This window comes from Grampus griseus (genome assembly GCF_964374135.1).
Source record: "Grampus griseus genome assembly, chromosome: 1".
Classification (NCBI taxonomy): Eukaryota; Metazoa; Chordata; class Mammalia; order Artiodactyla; family Delphinidae; genus Grampus; species Grampus griseus.
The window spans coordinates 33,702,906-33,721,153 of record NC_139017.1 but is presented as its reverse complement, the minus strand read 5'-3'; the positions used below and the strand labels follow the sequence as shown (position 1 = coordinate 33,721,153).

The 18,248-nt window shown below is 46.1% G+C and overlaps 1 protein-coding gene across 3 annotated transcripts in view; it reads right to left on the bottom strand.

The window, feature by feature from the left end:
• CACNA1E (calcium voltage-gated channel subunit alpha1 E) overlaps positions 1-18,248 on the bottom strand; it is a gene marked incomplete at its 5' end in the record, with an annotated part of 295,319 nt that overhangs the window by 72,796 nt on the left and 204,275 nt on the right. For all 3 annotated transcript variants that reach the window (XM_082675182.1, XM_082675183.1, XM_082675184.1), the window contains 9 exons: positions 638-755; positions 1,613-1,685; positions 2,136-2,267; positions 2,630-2,742; positions 4,386-4,498; positions 5,280-5,489; positions 6,436-6,525; positions 7,144-7,197; positions 11,637-11,752. In XM_082675182.1, coding sequence (XP_082531308.1) covers positions 638-755; positions 1,613-1,685; positions 2,136-2,267; positions 2,630-2,742; positions 4,386-4,498; positions 5,280-5,489; positions 6,436-6,525; positions 7,144-7,197; positions 11,637-11,752 — 1,019 coding nt within the window. The remainder of the gene's footprint in view (positions 1-637; positions 756-1,612; positions 1,686-2,135; positions 2,268-2,629; positions 2,743-4,385; positions 4,499-5,279; positions 5,490-6,435; positions 6,526-7,143; positions 7,198-11,636; positions 11,753-18,248) is intronic.

The window sequence follows — 18,248 nt, the reverse complement described above, 5'->3', positions numbered from 1 at the left end:
AGGAGGAATAAATTAAGAGTCTGGGATTAACATATACACAGTACTATATATAAAATAGATAACCAACAAGGACCTTCTGTATAGCACAGGGAACTATACTCGATATTTTGTAATAACCTATAAGGGAAAGAATCTGAAAAATATATATATATGTGTAACTGAATAACTTTGCTGTACACCTGAAACTAATACAACATTGTAAATCAACTATACTTAAATAAAAAAGTCTTTTTTAAAAAAGTAAAAAAAAACATATAATTAATTCATTAGTATTATAATCTTGTCACTATTTCAGCCCATAGTGATCTCTGTCTTTTCTTATTTTCCCCAGCTCATTGTATCTCCAACCATTTACTATAACAGACTCATATGTTTTTATTTGTGATGCTAATCTGATAACTTGGATATTATGATATCTGATCATTTGGATGATACTTGCTTATATTTATCTTCTTTACCCAACTAGCAGATGATCCTTAGATCGGGATCCTTGTGCCTCTTAGTACACCTAGCAATGGTCATCCCAGTGCTACCCCGCCCCCCACTATTACCACCATCAGCACCACTACCATCACCTCCTCCTCCTCACATGCTGGTCCCTGCAGGCAGCCCAAGAGAAGCCTTTGAGAAAGGATACAGTTTCCAAACAAGGTGAGCACAATGAAATAGATAGCTGACCACATGCCTGAGCTGACCCCACCCTGGGAGCGGATCCCATTGTACATCACCTCATTCCAGTCCTCACCCGTCAGGATCTACGCAAAGCAAACAACAGGCAAATCAGAGACCTGGGTTGGATGAGAAAATGGGGTCAACGGAAGGGGGAAAATTCTGGGCCTGGGTCTTTTCCATCTACCCCTTGCTTGATTATCCTGCGAGAGAGAAAAAAGTGTCACGGCCACGAATAATCCTCAACTTCCTTCTGATATGTAAGAGACATTGAAAACAGAAGGAGAACATCAAAAGGGAAGATTCTATTCCTCAAAATATAGAGTCTCCCCACCCTGACCCAAACATCAGCTTTGCCCGGCCTGTGGGAATCACACAGATGAGGTGGTCTGGTCACCGCCTGACTGTCCCCAGGAGCTGCCAAGATACAGTTCCTGAGACAGCAGCATTATTGGAAAGGGCCTCATGGGCTCCAGTTCTGGAAACCTGGGTTCTGGTTCAGCCTCAGATTCTGGCTAAATAGCGTTCTCCTTTAGCTCTTAGACATTATTGATTTTGAGTTTCCCCCATGATTTAAAAAAAAATTTTTTTGGGGGGGGTGCGTGGAAAAGATGCTTCTTTAAATGCACACGTGGGTTTGAAGATACTTCCAATTTCATAAAACCAGAAATGCAATGTTGCTGAATGACTTTGACTAACATCTCTTGCCAACTCACAAGTGTAAGGAGAAAGCCAATGAGGTCATCACAATAGAGCTCTTTTATTATTGGTAAGGACATAGCTATAGAAATGCTAGGAATTATAGTGGTGATGATTACTCAATAAGCAAGAGTACCCAGCTGCCTGAGAGGAGCTTGGAGAGGAAAGGGAGAATTCTCTTAACACATCATTTTATAGTGTGTGCACCAAGGGATCCCAAGTAACATTTTTTAACGTCTCATACCTGGAATACAGTCATGATGGCTGCAGGGAAGGTGTCAAAGTTTGCTGAAGGAGTCCCATCATTAAAGTTGAACCTGAAAAAGGAAATTCAGAGAGAATGAAATGACCAAGTTTTCCTTTCCCGAGATTATGCCGTTTTCATCACTACTTTTCCCCTTTCTCCACATCCCCCTGTGCCCTACTCTCCCCTCATCCCAGTAACTTATGAAGACAGTTTTAGTGACTACTACTGGGGGACTGTGCACTTGAAGGGCCCTGGTAATGGGACGGGGTCTGGGCTGATCCTGAGTTACAAAGCCCCAGGCTGTACCTTTCACGGACAGCTCCAGAGAGAGGGGTCCCCTCAATAAGAACCCTGTACAGTGTGAACGGATTAAAAACAGAGATATCTGTTCCACACACATGAGCCACAGACACGAACAAACGAGATAGTTAACATGGCAATCAAATTAGTGACCCCAGCGCTCACAGGTTGAAGTCTAGGTTTTGAGGCTCCTTTGGATGCAGAGTTCATTGGTGCTTACCTGCCTCCAAACAGCTGCATTCCTAGGAGAGCAAAGACAACGATGAAGAGGAAGAGAAGGAAGAGCAAACTGATGATTGACTTCATGGAACTCATCAAGGAGACCACCAAATTCCGGAGGGATGCCCAATACCTACAAAGAACCCAGACAGCATTACAGCAGTGAACACTAAATACCAAATTATCTCCATGCACAGCTGAGCATCTGCCTGGTGGTCTATGAGATAAGCCGCATCTGCATACTTGTAGGAAGGAGAGATGACAGCAATAATGTGGCTCCCTTGGGAATGTGGCACAGGATATGGCATCATGGGCATTTTTCTGGTTTAATCTTCGGAGAAGAAGAAGGAACTGGAGAACGGAGTGGGGGGTGGAGTCAGAAAGGGGATCATGTGGTAAGGGCACGTGGGGATGGAAGGAAATAAATATAATAAGGCAGAGAGAAGCGTCCACTCTCGAAGGTGGTTGGGAAGAGTCTAGATTCTGATCACTTACTTGGTTATTTTAAATATTCTTAGAAGCCGGAGAGCTCGCAAGACACTGATTCCAAAAGATGTACCAGGTCTGAAGATCGCCCAGACCACTTCAAAGATGCTGCCCACTGTGACCTAAAGAGCCAAACCCAGCCACGGTGAGAAGAGGAAAAGGAGGAGGAGGTGAATGAGGAAGAGGAGAGAGGAGCAATCTTGTATTCCGCAACCAACAGCTCTCACTGGGCCATTGTGAAATTCAAACTCCCCCCTCCCCCACCCAGCCCACCTGCAACAGGACCACCTGTTTGTGAAGGCTGCCAAGGAAAAACAAGACTCTACCACCTCTCTCCCCACTGCTCCCCACTCCCCTTGCTAAATTTCCTCCTTCATACTACAGATTGCTTTACTGACTGCTGTTCTGTCCTTTGTGAAAACTGCAGTAGTCATTCACCACTTCTGCACACATCTGACAGCCATACTGTTCTTATAACACCTTGAACAGACAAAAGAGTGGTCCTCAAATGAGAAAACAAGTTTAAATTAATACACGTTGCATTCCAATACAAAAACCTCTGAGAAGATCCACGTTGTCTCATTGTCCTAGAATTTAGTGCTAACAAGAATGTTTCAGTCACCTGTACGTGAAGTATCTTTCAGTCACTCAGGACCCCATACCCCAACGTGATGGTACTACTTGGTGGCGTAGAATCTGACTGCTATAGAAATAGCAACGTCAAATCAACCATCCAATTTGTTTTACGCTTTAATTATGTGTTTACTGAAAGCCTACTACATTCCACACATTGCACTAGGAGAAAGAACAAAAATTAATTCTCACAGCAATGCTGAAAAGTATGTACATAAGGGAACTAAGGTGAAAATGGGCTTTCACTAGTTATTATGCCTGAAAATTGCCTGTACCCAGAAGCATATGTTCCAAGTTAAAATGCAGATTGGCAAGGGCTCAGAATCGTTAGCACCTAACTGGAGATTTGGCAGAAAAAGAAGTAGGTTTGGCAGAAAGAGAGATGGTTCAGGAACCCAAAGTTTTGAAACCGACTTCTGCTGCTAACTGGCTGTGTGAACTTGCCCACGAGGTCTCCTATTTACTCATGTGTAAACGGGCAGCCTAACTCCCAGCACCTAACATCGTGGACATCGGACCCCTGCAAGCAGTGGAGGACAAATATGTATGTGAGAGCACCTTGAAGACTGTTAGTAACGCACACATTTATGTATCAATATTATTTAGGAAAGTGGACACTGGGTGAAGTAGTCTATGTGGGGACTTGCTAATACACGAGTGTGTATGTGCATATGTGCGTGAATGTTTAAGGGTATACCCAGATAATTTTCCCAATTTTAAAGCGAACTCAAAAAATAAATATATAAGTTGCTCATTTTTGATTGAACCACCTTCTGGAATCAAGTCTTTTGTCCTTCTCCCCCAGGCTTCCCCCAAGATAATAAGTGGTTCAAAACTGGCTATGGGTAGCTTTGTAAAATTTACCAAAGTGTTTACTCTATGGTATGCGTGTTACCATTCAGTAAAACATTAAAAACATTAAAAATAAAAGAGCATTTAAAAGACCCAAACAAACCCTAGTACGGCAAGGATTCACACATTCCTGACCTCCCTTTTTGCTAATCCTATCTATTCCCCTTTTATAAATTCTGATTTCAGTGCTTCACGCCGAGAGCCCCGGAGCAAGCTGCTTATCTCAAACCGTGGCATAGCAACACCTGGCAGAAGGATGGGCGGGCTCCAGAGCACTTACCCCAAAATCAAAGCAGTTGAACGAAGAGTGAAAATAAAGGCGAGGCCCCATGCCGTACATCTTCAGGGACATCTCCAGGAGGAAGAGTCCCAGAAACAAAAATTCTGCATAGTCTGAAAGCATTAAAGGCAGAAGCGTTGGTTCCATGGATGGCACGGGCTTCTGCCCTCCCCGGTCCAATCGCCCCACCTACAGAGGAACCCTCCACAGCAGCAGGACCTACACAAGCGGGACTTGCAGTGACCATGCCAGCTCAGTGCCAGGCAAAACCTAACGAAGTCTGAAAACGCTCAGACCCAGAATGAGTCCCAGGCACACTCCACAGGGTCAGCTTTGCTCTCTTGACAGGTGGCTTTGTCATTGCCCTTCAAATGGTAGATGGCTCTCAGGAGAGAGAGAAAGGGCTTAAGCATGGCTTTGATGAAAGAGCTGGATTCGCTCTCCACACTCCCGGCAGTGACAGCCTCTGGGAGCCTCACTTGCGCCCAGCGGCAGCCTTACCCAGAGCTGACCTACACGTTTCCTTTCTGGTCTATCGAAGGTATCCATTTCCCTAGGAACTTTTTCCCTAGGACTTTGGTGACCAAGACACCCTACGTCGCTGAGCCTACGTAAGGCACTAAGCTGGCCTTAGACTACCCAAGGTGCAACACCATCTTGTTGACTCATCAGCAAAGATTTGTTGATCTGATTCAATAACGAATGACAGCTAGGAATGGTCGTGTGATAACCCCGACCCCTTGAGGACAGCTCTGGCCTCGGTCACAACGTGGTGGAGAGGCAGAACTCTGGGTGGGCAGGACCACGGCCAGGCCCACGTGACACCTTGCTCTCTTGACATTCACACCCCAATTGAGCAGCTGCCGTGAAAGCCAGTAGTCACCATTCACTTACAGAGGAGGTGGGTGAGCCACTGGGGCTGGTTGTGATGGACGATGGCCACACAGGCGGTGTTGAGAGCCACAAGGCTCAGCACAATCCAATAAAACACCTGGGATTTAACCATGTGGCGGATAGAGATACGCAGAAGCCGCTCCTTGTGCCGGAAGTAGGAGGCCCCGTCCACCTTTGTACTCTTGATGCTGGCTCGGGCGAGGGGTGTGCCTAAGTGGGAGAAGTAAGGAGGAAGAATGAGGCTGCAAAGGACATCACCCTCCGTGGCAAGCAGGTATTCGCAGGGCAAGGTGGGCAGCTTTGGTCCCAGGGCTAGGGTACTGCCACGTGTTATGAGCTAAGAGTTTCCACAGCACAGCAGGGGACCCTGCTTTTCCTCTGGACACCCTCAGTCCTAGGAAACGGAAAGATTCCCCAGGCAGGACACCAGGCATCCAGCCGGTATCTTGAATCCTAACAGGATCGTGTTTATGTCTGTAACAGATTGGGCTTCTCTCTGGCTTTTCTTTTTAAATATGCTTCGGGCACTGGAATCATCCTGCCGCATTTGTGATTTTTCTGCCACTGGAAGCCTAAAGCAGCGATGAGCTCTGTACGCCTCTTCTGCTTTGGAGGATGAAGTCAGACCCTTCCCTTTTATCTGGGGAGGAAAAAATCTGCCATCAGCCAGAATCTCTAAGGGAACCTGAGGTTGAACACCAGTCATGTTAAAGGGTTGTCAGTAGGAATTTGTGTAAGTATCACATGGAAGCAGGCGATGGAAGTAGGTAGATGCTACTATGATTAAGCAAATGATTGCAGGTTCTCAAATGGGTGTCCTCAGGATCCTTTGAACAATTTCCCAAAGTGGGTTCTCATTATCACATCCAGGAGAGATAGGATATATATGCCGATGGGATACATCTGCCACACTCGAAGAATCTGGGTTGGATTCTTGGCCCTAAGCCCCATGTTTCACATAACAGTATCCCCTGGTCCATCTTTTTCTGTAAGTCATTGTCAACTAGATTAGATTCCAACGCCTTTTCCTAATTACATCCCAAAGTTCTGGATTCTTTGGCCTCCCTTCCTCCTGGTGGTGTTTCTCCAAAGACAGGATGTTCCCTTTCAGAGGAGGTTCAGAGCAGTGAAAGGAGATCTGACAGCCTCCACTCACCCACAGAGGAGATGTCGACACAGTGCTCGTCGCTGGAGTCCCGCGTCATGGCCTCCGTCCGGCTCCTTTTGATGGTTGCCCTTCGGAGCACTACACCGGGGAAGGCGGAGGCCAGGGAGAGGACACAAGAACAACCGGATCAGTCTGGTCAGAACTGAGGACTGTGGGCAAGAGGCCCCTCTGACACAGGCGCCTGCCTTTAAATACCCGAGCCAGGGTTAGTGAAGTCAGCAGCACCTCTGACACACGAGGCTCTTGAATCCCATGGGACAAGGCTCCCGAAGCCTTGCTAGAGCTTATCTAAATGCAGTAGGTAACAGGTACTCCGTATCTATTTGTTCTGGTTCTTCATAAACAATGTCACTTCCTGCCAATGAAAGTGGTCCCAAGATGATCCCCACAAATTGTCAAAGAAGATCCCTTTCTGTGCCATTGGTTGTATGATGGCTTTTTCACTGCCCGTATCAAGCACACGCCCTGGAACAAAGCAACTCTTGGATTTCATTTTCATCACTTTAAAAAACATTTAAATCCATGACTCAATTCCCTTCATTTTAAAGCATGAGGGATTTTATGACAGAGAGACTTGCGTTTCAAATCCCAGAGCGCCCCTCTTTTCTTTCTTTCTCCTCTTTTGATCAAGAGAGATTGCCTCTGCAGAAGAGGGGGCAAATGCGAAAGGAATGAGGCCCTGGAGCACTTCCTTACCTTCTAAGGCTGACGTTCCAGCATTTTTATTTTCTTCAGCGAGCATGACTTCCTCTATATGGAAACAAATGGTTTAGTAAATTATCGGTAAATGCCAAATTACTTTGCAACATGAAAATCCCTCAGGAACGGCTCTGGCTCCAGGGCAACAGAGAGAGAGCAAAGAGTTCAGAGCTGGTCACAGGCATCAGCAAGACATCAAAGGTCATGAAGGGAGCACCCGAAGGTCAGAACAGAAAGGAAGGTCTTCAGTGAGGGGGTGTTGGTGGGTGATCGGTAAGATTCAGCTCTGTCTCTGATACACTGTTTAGGAGAATAGCCCTGAGAGCGAAAGCTGATCTTTTTAACTAAAATCCCCTAAATTGATAAGAATGACAAATTTCCATTTCTGTTTTTTCTTTTATCCAGGTTCCTTAAACCTTTTCTAGCAGCAGGAGCTCCCTTAATTTTGCTTGTCTGCAGCCCCCAGGTCATAACACCTTACCCCTTCATTCTGAAGGTGAGACCGTGTTTTGGGTTCTAGCCTACTCCTTTAAGGAAGGGGCGGAGGAAGATTCTCACAGCCACCCAAAAGAGAGGAGCAGGGCTTATGGGCTTGCCTCCTCTCCCCGCCACCACTTCCATCCTGCCTAGCTGAGCAGAGCTTGAGCTGAAGAGGCTTGGGCCTATCATGAATTTGTCCCTGTGATATAATAAAATATAAATATTTGGTTTCTGTCCACCTTCCTGGCACAGAGCTTCCAGACCCTTGGAATTTACTGTCTTTTGTACGCTAATGAGATGACTCACTGTGGGAGAGGCCTAGTTAGTGTAAGCATGGGGGCTGGTTTCCCCCAAAAACCAACCACATGATTAGAAGGTTGTAACTTTCAGTCTCATCCCCCTCCCACCTCGCAGGAGGGGAGAGGGTCTTAAGACTATTCAATTACCAATGGTCAATGATTTAATCAATCACGTCTACGTAAAACCTCCATAAAAACTCTACACGACGGGGCCCAGCGTGCTTATGGGTTGGTGAGCATATCAGGGTACTGGGAGGGTTAAGTGCCTGGAGAGGGCATGTGGGATCTGCATGCCCCCCAAACGCCACCCTCATACCTTACCCCGTGTATCTCTTCCATTTGGCTGTTACTGACTTGTATCCTTCATAATAAACTGGTGGTAGTTTTTCCTGAGTTCTGTAAGTCATTCTAACTAATTATCAAACTTGGAGCCCTCTGAAATTCTAGTCAGCCGGGAAGAGGTGCAGGTCACCTGGGGACCCCACTGTGGCTGGTGTGTAAAGCAGAGGCAGGCTTGTGGGATGGAGCCTTTCGCCTGTGGTGTCTGCACTAACTGCGCGTCAGAATTGAGTTGAATTGTTGGACACCCCAACTGGTGTCAGAGAGTGGAAGGCCTGGTCGGCATTGGGACGATGTATTTGGTTGCTGGCGTTTGGAAAACAACCACTCAGTCCCCTGGACGCCCCTCTTGGCCTCCCCAGGAGCAGCCTGTATTCCGCAGCGGCGTCATCATCGGCAGGATACTATTTTCTGCTAAGACTTATCAGAACATGCCTCACTGACATCCCTCCAAACTTATCAACAAAACAGCCCTTCTGTCCCACGTGTGCTGGGATTCTGAGCCCAACTATTGGGAGTGGTGTGGATGAGTTCTGATCCCTGCCCCCGTCTCAGCCACAGGTGAGGGAGCTGGAGGCCCCAGCAATCATTCCCTAAGATCCCAGCTGCTGGGGAAACGCTTGCAGCAGGGTCTATGAAGCAATGCTTTAATTTAAGCACTTCTAACAAGTAAAAGGACAGGCATAAGAGGGTAAAGTTATTACCATAATTCCACCTGCATAGAAAACTGAGAGCATATAATGTATTTCCCAGGGAGGGGAACATTTTGAGGCTCGGAGGGTACCATGCAGGATGGCCATTATAAAGTCATAACATTTAGCTTTCGGTTTTAAGTACAGCCCTCCGGCAAAACTAAGTTGACAGGTTAAGTGTTATTGGTGGGCTGCTCCTTGATGAGGACAAAGAGGGTTTTAAAGTCATTAATAGCACTTGCTTTTGGAGGGCATCCTTTTAAAATTAGGTACTTGTTAAAATACCTCATAGCAACATGAACGACCTCAGCCAGAGAGTCTTTTTCGTTCTGTGCAGTGTCGGGGCTTTGGGATCAGCAGATCCGAGGACCCCCAAGGCAGATGGAGGGTGTATGGTGCTGCTGAGTACCTCTGGGAAGCGCTCGAGGGCTCTGGATGGGCTGGAACGGCCCTCCCATCCCCCCCCACGCCTCTTGCCAAGTTCGCTTTCGAACTTGAGCATGTCTTTCCAGGCAAATGTAACCCATATGTCTCTGAATCACTCACGCTCCACTTGTAAAGGGAAGGGCCAGGAAGCACAATTTGACGTCGCGGTGCGTCTTTTTTTGCTGAGAAGGAGAGTGCTGGCTTTGCCAACTGGAAGAAAGTGGAGCCTTGGGATTCTGCATGCGACTGAAAAGCAGAGCCGCAAAGAGCGGCATACCGGGCTGCCTGACCCCGAGCAGGGCCGTGGCAAGGGCAGGGAGGGTTGTCTTCCAGCTCTGCTGCCAGCCTACTCGCTAGGGTGGTCTGTCAGACGGCTCCCCTGCCCAGGAAGCCAAGGGCAGTTGGGAACTTCAAGCTGCCGGCCTGGCCTGGAGGCAAATCTGCTGAGATACTGTTCCAGGAAGAGGGAGGGGAGATTCACATTAACCTCCACACAAGAGCCTCAGAGGAGAAAGGGCAAAATGGAAGTACAGTCGCCACTCTCATGGCTCCTGCTTCCAGAAGCAGCAAGTCCCAAATGAGACGTGGCTTTTATCTGGCTTTGACGTGGCACTTTCCACCACACATGCCCTCTCACCCCTGAAAGATAATCCAAAGTTGACTCCTGAACTGAGAGAGCTTTTGTGTGCTGTGATCTGAATAAGCGTCATAGCATCATTCCAAAGCTTAGAGAAGAATAAGGGTCAGGCACCTAAGTATCCAATCCTATTCCAAATTTTTCCAGAGAGACCTATTTGTTCTCTGCTTTCTACCAGGAATACAGCAAAGATGCTGACTATCATGTGTATTTTTTTTTTAATTAAAAAACAGTTTACTCTTTTGCTCGGGATGATATACAACACCAATGCAACGCAACCTTTAAAATAATACGGAAATCAAATACATCCTTTTTACTGACAGGTGTGGGGTGATCGATGTCCCTCATAAGCAGCAGAGCCACAGTCAAACTTGCATCCGGGGGCTCTGTGGGTTAATGAAATCGGGATAAATCTGGACCTATCCTCGGGGCTGGGCAAGAATTTTTCCCGAGGCTGAGCCACAGAATGAGGAGCTGATGACAGTGCAGGGAACAGCGAACACCAATTCTCACCATCATCTATTAGCTGCCTTACTGCAGTGGCCTCACAGTCAGTCTCCCTGCTTCTAGCCTTGTCTTCCTACTGTCTGTTCTCAGGGCAGCAACCAAGTGCTCCTTCAAAATCTTAAACAGAGCATGTCCCTTCTCTGCTCAAGACCCTCCTGTGGTTCTTGCCTCATTCACCGGAAAGTCCCAAACTTTACAGTGGCCCGTAAAGGTCATACACAATCTACTGCCTCTGCTCCCACCACAGCTGCCCTCATCCTTACTCTCGACACCTTCCCCTGCTCACACCTCCTGCTATTCCTGGAGGGCTCCTGGCCCCTCCCACATTAGAGCCTGGGCACTGGGGTCTTCTTCCCTCAGAACTCCCTGTGGCTCACGCCCTCATCTCTTTCGAATCTCTCCTCACACGGGTCTACCCTGACCCTCTATTTAAGACTGCAACCTACCCTAAACCCCTAACCCTACCTTGATCTGTTTTCACTGTACTTATCACCTTATCAAAAGTAATTATTTTGTTCATCGCTGCCTTCCCCAGCTACAGGGTAATGAGCTCCACAAGAGTAGAGCTCTGGGGGAATTCTCCGGCAGTCCAGTGGTTAGGACTCAGCACTTTCACTGCGGTGGGTGGGGGGGCCGGGTTCAATCCCTGGCTGGGGAGCTAAGATCCTGAAAGCCGCGTGGCATGGTCCAAAAACAACAAAAAAGGTAGAACTCTGGCTCATTGCTGTATCCTAAGTGCCTAGAACAGGACTTGGCACAAAGTAAGCTCTCAATAAATATTTGTGGAATGAACAGGCTGTTAGTAGTAGTAGTAACAGTAGTAGTGTAGAATGTCATCAGCCCAAACTCATGGGTTATGTTACCTTTTACTCAGTTCACCTTGCTAAAATGCCTGCCTCGTGAAAGGCGTTTGGCTGAAGAACTGGGACAGACTCCAGAGGGAGAAAAAGGGACCAGCGGGGAATCCAAAAAGCCAACAAGTCATCTCGAGCTTCTCTCTGCTCTGGTCTAGGCTGCCCCTTTGAATGGAAGTATTGGGAGTGGGAACTGGGGCAGGTCCCTGATGTCTGGGCAGCCCATCACCAACCTCCCCCAGCCCCCAGGCCTTACCTGCTTTGTCTATCCACGCGCGGTACCCATTCAGCTCACGCTCGATCTGCTGCTGGCGCCGCAGTTTCATGAAAGCTCTCCGGTTCTCCACTCTCTCTCTCTCTTTGGCAAATTCCCTGTGGACAAAGCAGATAAGATTCACTAGGTTTGGGCAGTGCCATGACTAAAAGAAAGGGTGAAACAAGCAGGAGGGAGAGCATGTTTGAACAGGCACTGTGTATACCCCATTTCCTTTGTCCCAGGCTGCAACGGGGATCTCCTTAAAAGGTTGCACAGAAATGCACTTCGTTCAGCCTCCTGCAGGAAGCCTTCGCAGATCAGTTTCATTCCAGTCAGCACTAATGCTCTCTGCTTGCTCTATTTTGAAAGGTATTGACTTAGTAACGTGACCAGCTAGCTTCCAGAATGCTACGTTATGTCTCTCCGGCTACAACGGAAGCCCTTCACCCTCTGAGGGGCCCAGCTACCCCTTCTGCTCTTAATAACAACAGTGACTAATGTACATTGACTGATGATTACATGCCAGCCTATATGAAGTTTTTCATACCCATTAACTCATTTAATCCTCAAAATCACTCTATGAGGTAAGCACTATTAAAATTCCTGTTTAACAGATGGGGAAATCAAGGTTTAGGGGAGAGAGGTAACTTGCTGGGATCTGAACTCTACCCATAATGCTCTGCTTCCCCTGGTGGCCTGTACCCTGTGGTGATCGGTACGGGCTGCCATGGAAGACCACGACTCTGAGGCCTAGAAGGGCTGAAATGCTGTTTGAAGATGGCTGGTCGAGATTAAACAAGAAAGCTAAGGACACAGGAAGGGCACATGGCTCCAGTAGAAAGACAGTAGGAAGATGGGGTGGTGTGGAGGGGAAAATGAGACAGCATGAGGGTCAGAGATAAGACAGAGCCCACTAACAGACACAGGGGACCAGAGCCACTCTGTGGCACAAGACGATTAAAAAAACAAAACCAAAACAAAAACGAAAGCTCCATGGGAAAAAGAAGACAGAAGAGGAACGAGGGTTCCCTGGCAGAGAGGAAGATGATCAGATTCAACGAGTGAACAAATGGGGATCGAGAAATATTCATTTGCTAACAGGCCCCTCCAGATACCACCTCTGCACCAATGCCCGTCTCATCACCAAACACCCTTCCAGCCGGAACACCCCTTGCTAGCGTAGTGCCTCCCAGCCACGGCTCACGCACTCTCCTACTGCCCTGGAAGCTGTTGCACTCATTCAAGGTGTTCCCCGTCCATAAAGAGCAACAGCCTGAAGATAAGAGAGTCGAGCACCCACTGTGGGTCCTGCCACCTACCCCGTCATGTCCAGGGAGGAGAAAATGAGCCAGGGGCTGAGGGACGTGCCCCAGCCCCGGTGCAGGGAAAGGAGAGGCGCCAGTCTACCGTGAGGCAGAGGGATATACCGGTTTGGGTCTCATACAGCCCCTCCTTCCAAGATAGAGAGGGATTCCTCGGGCACAGACACCTTACAATGGTCACAATCAGGCTAAGGGCATGGGGACAAGGCACATGGGCAGGAGAAGTTCTCCTGGGCTTGGTTTCAAGCTCGGTGGGTTCTCCTAAGGCTGCTGTGGAGGAAGGAAGAGTTGAGCAGGGCCAGCGAGAGTCAGGGTAAGAGAACTTAAGCCCTGGGACACCTCCTTTTTTCACCTGCCCCTCTGGATTTCAGCAATTGGAAAGTAACGAACAGCTAGCTTGGTTCATGGCATCACCATCTACCGAAGTTCCTACCTTTGGTTCTTTGTCTTCTTCCTATCCTTCCTGTCTGACGAATGCTATTGTTCTGTTGGTTCTATCTTCAGAATAGCACTTGGACCCAGCCTCCCTCTGCATCCTTACTGCCTCTTGGTCCTCATCCTTTCCTGCCTGGACAACTGCAATAGCACCGACTTGGTCTCTCAACCACCTATCTCCCTTCCCTTCATTTCATCTATTTCACAGTTACTCCAGTTATCTTTCTAAAACGTGCACTGGATTTTGCCACTTCCAAACTGAAAATAATAACCCCAGGGAGTGACATTTATGGAGCACTTTCTAATTTCCAAGCACCTGCATCCATTTTGTGCATTTAATCTTTACAACCAAAATGAGAAGGAGGTAGAACATGTATTTTCAGCCTCGATGTAAAAGTGAAACAACTTGCTCAGGTTCAGGTAAGAGATGGAGCCAGGTTTGGAACCCAGGCCTGTCTGCTCTAAGAGCCCAGGCTCCCCGCATATCTGCCGGCCCAGTGGCATATTTCTATGCTGCTTTCTTTATCTTTTCATACGTATGTGTCTTCATTTTCCAACTATGCTCTAGGGAAAGCCAAGAGGGTTTTGCAGGAGGTAATGTTTTGAGCAAGACATTGAACAAGGAGAATTTAAGCAGGCTATGAGCAGGGGAACACAGTAATCTTTCTTTTAGCATCTGCATTATTACCAACATCTCCATTTTCCAGCTCAGAAAACTGAATCTTGGTGGTGGGATGAACTGGGAGGTTGGGATTGACATAAATACACTAATATGTATAAAATAGATAACTAATAAGAACCTGCTATATAAAAAATAAATAAAATAACATTCAAAAATTCAAAAAAAAAACAAACCCCAAAACTGAATCTAAGGGGAGTTAAGTGGCCGGCCACTAAGAGGAACCACGACCCTGAGATCTTCTAAATTCCCTCTTCTCTCTACTCTATCCTCCCCTCCTCCACAGTCTCCTCCAACAGCTGCTAAACACCTAACAGACCCTTCAAAGGCCTTCACAGCTGGATCTGAACCTTTCATTCAAACCTCACCTCCCATCAATCTGATCTATCTCTTGCCTACTTGCAGCCCATCACGGCCATGCTTGAAACACAGCACACTTTCCACAGTTCCTGAAAAAGCAGTGAGGGATCTCAAGGTTTAATTCACACTGCCCAGAATCTGTTCTTACCTTTTGCCTGAGTCTTTTTTTTTTTTAAACATCTTTATTGGAGTATAATTGCTTTACAATGGTGTGTTAGTTTCTGCTTTATAACAAAGTGAATCAGTTATACATATACATATGTTCCCATATCTCTTCCCTCTTGCTTCTCCCTCCCTCCCACCCTCCTTATCCCACCCCTCTAGGTGGTCACAAACCACCGAGCTGATCTCCTTCTTCAAGGCCAGGTTGAAATGTCACCTCTAATGTTTAGCTTTCCCCTCCCCCTCTCCCTTGCCCCCAGTCTTCTGGCCTCCTTTCTACCTTATCTCTATCTCTTCACAGCTCATGTTACAGCCAGACCTCTATTGTGGTGAGTTGTACATGTGACTGTCTCTCTCCCTCTATGTGAGCTTTTTGAAAACATTTTGTCTTACTCAACTTTGCATCTTCCAGGACTAGACTAGGTCTGGCGTATAGTACTTATTCAATAGATTATTTTATTACAGATACCCAGGCTGACTTGAGGAGCACACAGATAGCTCTGACCTGATTCCCAAAGGCTTAAATGAGGGGGCGCAGCATCTCTGCACTGACCCAAATGGAGCCAGGTGAACTAGCGGGAATTTAGCAGTTGCCAGGTAACTCCTGGACACTGCCACCACTATTTTTCTTTGTTTGACTCCACTAAAATCTCTGTAGCATTCGTCTATGAAGTATGCAGTGTGGTACCTCTATCTGACCCCCAGGATGACCGCGTGGCTCGATTTCCGGTGGGATAGCCCAAGACACCGCAGCCTAACCTCCCTGTATATTTGGAAGTTTCCTGGCTCCAGTCTCACCAGCTGGCTTCCCTGCTCTCCTCTGCCACTGCAGGCCCCCATTTCCTCCCACCCTCCCACCTGGCATCTTACAGGCCCAGAGCCCAACAAATCTGGCTTGGTCTTTTTAAGAAGCCTCTTGGCTAAAAGAAATAGAGTATGCACCAACGGGGCTACTTCCTGAGCAGCTCCCACGTGTCAGTGGGGGGAAGAAGGGCTGTGTTTGGGGTTCTTCTGTACTATGTTTATCATTTGGCCTTCTGTGTTTTTTTTTTTTTTCATCTTTGCTCTTATTTATTTTACAAAAACTGGATCATAGCATACTGTCTATAGCACGTGGCCTTCTGTGTTTTGTTTTGCTTTGTTTTGTTTGTCAGCTGGGAGCCTAGGGCAGAGAGTCTGGCACCAGTGTCTTTCACGACACTTCTTAACCCCCTCCCTTGACATCACAGTGTGCCCACGGCTTTTCTCTAACTAATCTGAAGGTTCCATGAGGCCAAGTAGAGGCTGAATCATATCACATTCTATCAAGGACCAATGAAGTTTAATCCACAGCCTAGTATTATAGCAGATTCCATAGATGATAAATAAGATATTAAGCTTTTTAAGCCACATTTGTAAGATTTTTATTTTCTAAATCACTTTCATGTAAATTATTTCATTTAGATTTGCAAAAACCCTGGGAGGTTCAGAAAGGTTACTTCTCCAAAATGACCAAATTATCAGGAGGCAGAGCCAGAATTCAAATGAATGCCTTTTGATTCCAGATGAAGTGCTGTTTCTACGAGGCCTGAGCTGTCTTCCATGTTATGTAGCAGTCAACATTTAAAATCCACAAGAGGGATTTATTTTTCAGCCAGAGGTTGAGGAAAGTAAGGACATAAAAACAGTTTTGTGTTTTTTCTAAAAGGACTATCTTCTTAATTGAGAGAGCAGCGTACAAATCCATTGCTCTGTGTTGGGTTAATAAGGACCTAGTATCAATGCTACTAATTTGTAGCATTAGTCAAGCTAGTGATGTGTTGCTTGATTTTGTGTCTATATCACAGTCACCATTTATTTATACACATATTTCATTCTGGAGAACACAGGGACAAACAGGATTCAGCTCTATTACTTGCCAAAAATCAGTGATTATTCTAACCTTAGATTCAACATGTCTGCCAGTCTCGTGAGTATATATGTAGCCAGACGGAAGAAAGGGAAATGTGTTCCTCCCACTGGCCCCTCTCTTCCCTGAGGACCTGAGTGCTCTCTTCTCTTCATAGAGGATTATCCTGGGGTTATTCAGATGATGATGCTTTTGCAAAGATAAAACATATGGCCGTTGCCTTACTTAGCCATCTCGATGACCACCGCCAAACTTCTTAATGAAAGGTGCCTCAAGGAGTGGCCCTATGGATATCTCAATTTATCCAGTTTCCTTGGATCAAGCAACAGGAAGTTCAAAGGAGAAAAGTCTGGCTTACATTAGAAGAGTGCTCATGTCCTCTAAGAGCACTTAGTATTAGCCTGTGGCTCAAGGTAAGAGGATGGGTAGTCAGCTCCCTTTCATTTCCTCCATCCAGTGTTTCCACACCCCTAGATGTAACAGAACTCAAGCTGAGATGTATCTAGACACTCAGGAAAACAAAAATAAATCCCCATGTGATGTGGCATAAATACCACCAAGTCAATTCTCAGAGCTAGGTACCCAGGTAACCTTTGCTTTTAATAAACTGGGCAGTAAACCTCTCTGTCTCAGTTTCCTCTTCAGCTAGTGTTGCCATTAGAAAGACACGAAACCCCCCTACTCATAACCAGAGCAGGAATAAATCTGTTTGAGTCTGGAAGTCCTGAGTGGATTCTTGTAAGAGATTGTAAAATGATAAAAATTCAATGAAATGGCAACCTATGGAATGAAAAGGCAGCCTATGGAAAGGAAGAAAATATCTGCAAATCATGTATCTGATAAGGGGTTAATATCCAAAATATATAAAGAACTCACACAACTCAATAGCAAAAAAAGAAAAAAAATACCATTATAAAATAGGCAGAGGAACTAAATAGACATTTTTCCAAAGAAGACAAACAAATGACCAACAGATACATGAAAAGGTGCTCAACATCACTAATCATCAAGGAAATGCAAATCAAACCACAGTGAGATATCACTTCACATGTATTAGAAAAGCTCTTGTCAAAAAGACAAGAGATAACTGTCAGAATGTGGAGAAAAGGGAACCCTTTTGCACTGTTGGCGGGAATATAAACTGGTGCAGCCACTACGGAAAACAGTATGAAGGTTCCTCAAAAAATTAAAAATAGAATTACGATATGGTCTAGCAATCCCGCTTCTGGGTATGTATTCAAAGGAACTGAAATTACTCTCTCAAAGACATTATACACTCCCATGTTCACTGCAGCATTATTTACAATAGCCAAGACATGGAAACAACCTAAGTACCCATCAAGAGATGAACGGATAAAAAAATGTGGTGTATGTGTGTATGTGTGTGTACACACACATACACACACACCCACACACACAATGGAATATTATTTGGCTATAATAAAGATGGAAATCCTGTCATTTGGGACAATATGGATTAATGAAGGCATTATGCTAAGTAAAATATGTCAGAGAAAGCCAAGTACTGTATGATCTCACTTATTTGTGGAATTTTAGAAAAACTGAACTCATAGAAACAACATTTTGGTGGTGGTCAGGGGGTGGGGGAAATGGGTGAAGGTGTCAATAGGTACATACTTCCAGTTATAAGTAAGCTCTGGAGATGTAATGCATAGCATAGTGACGGTAGTTAACAATATTGTGCTGTGTATTTTGAAGTTGCTGAGAGAGAAGACCTTCAAAGTTCTCATCATCACAAGAAAAAA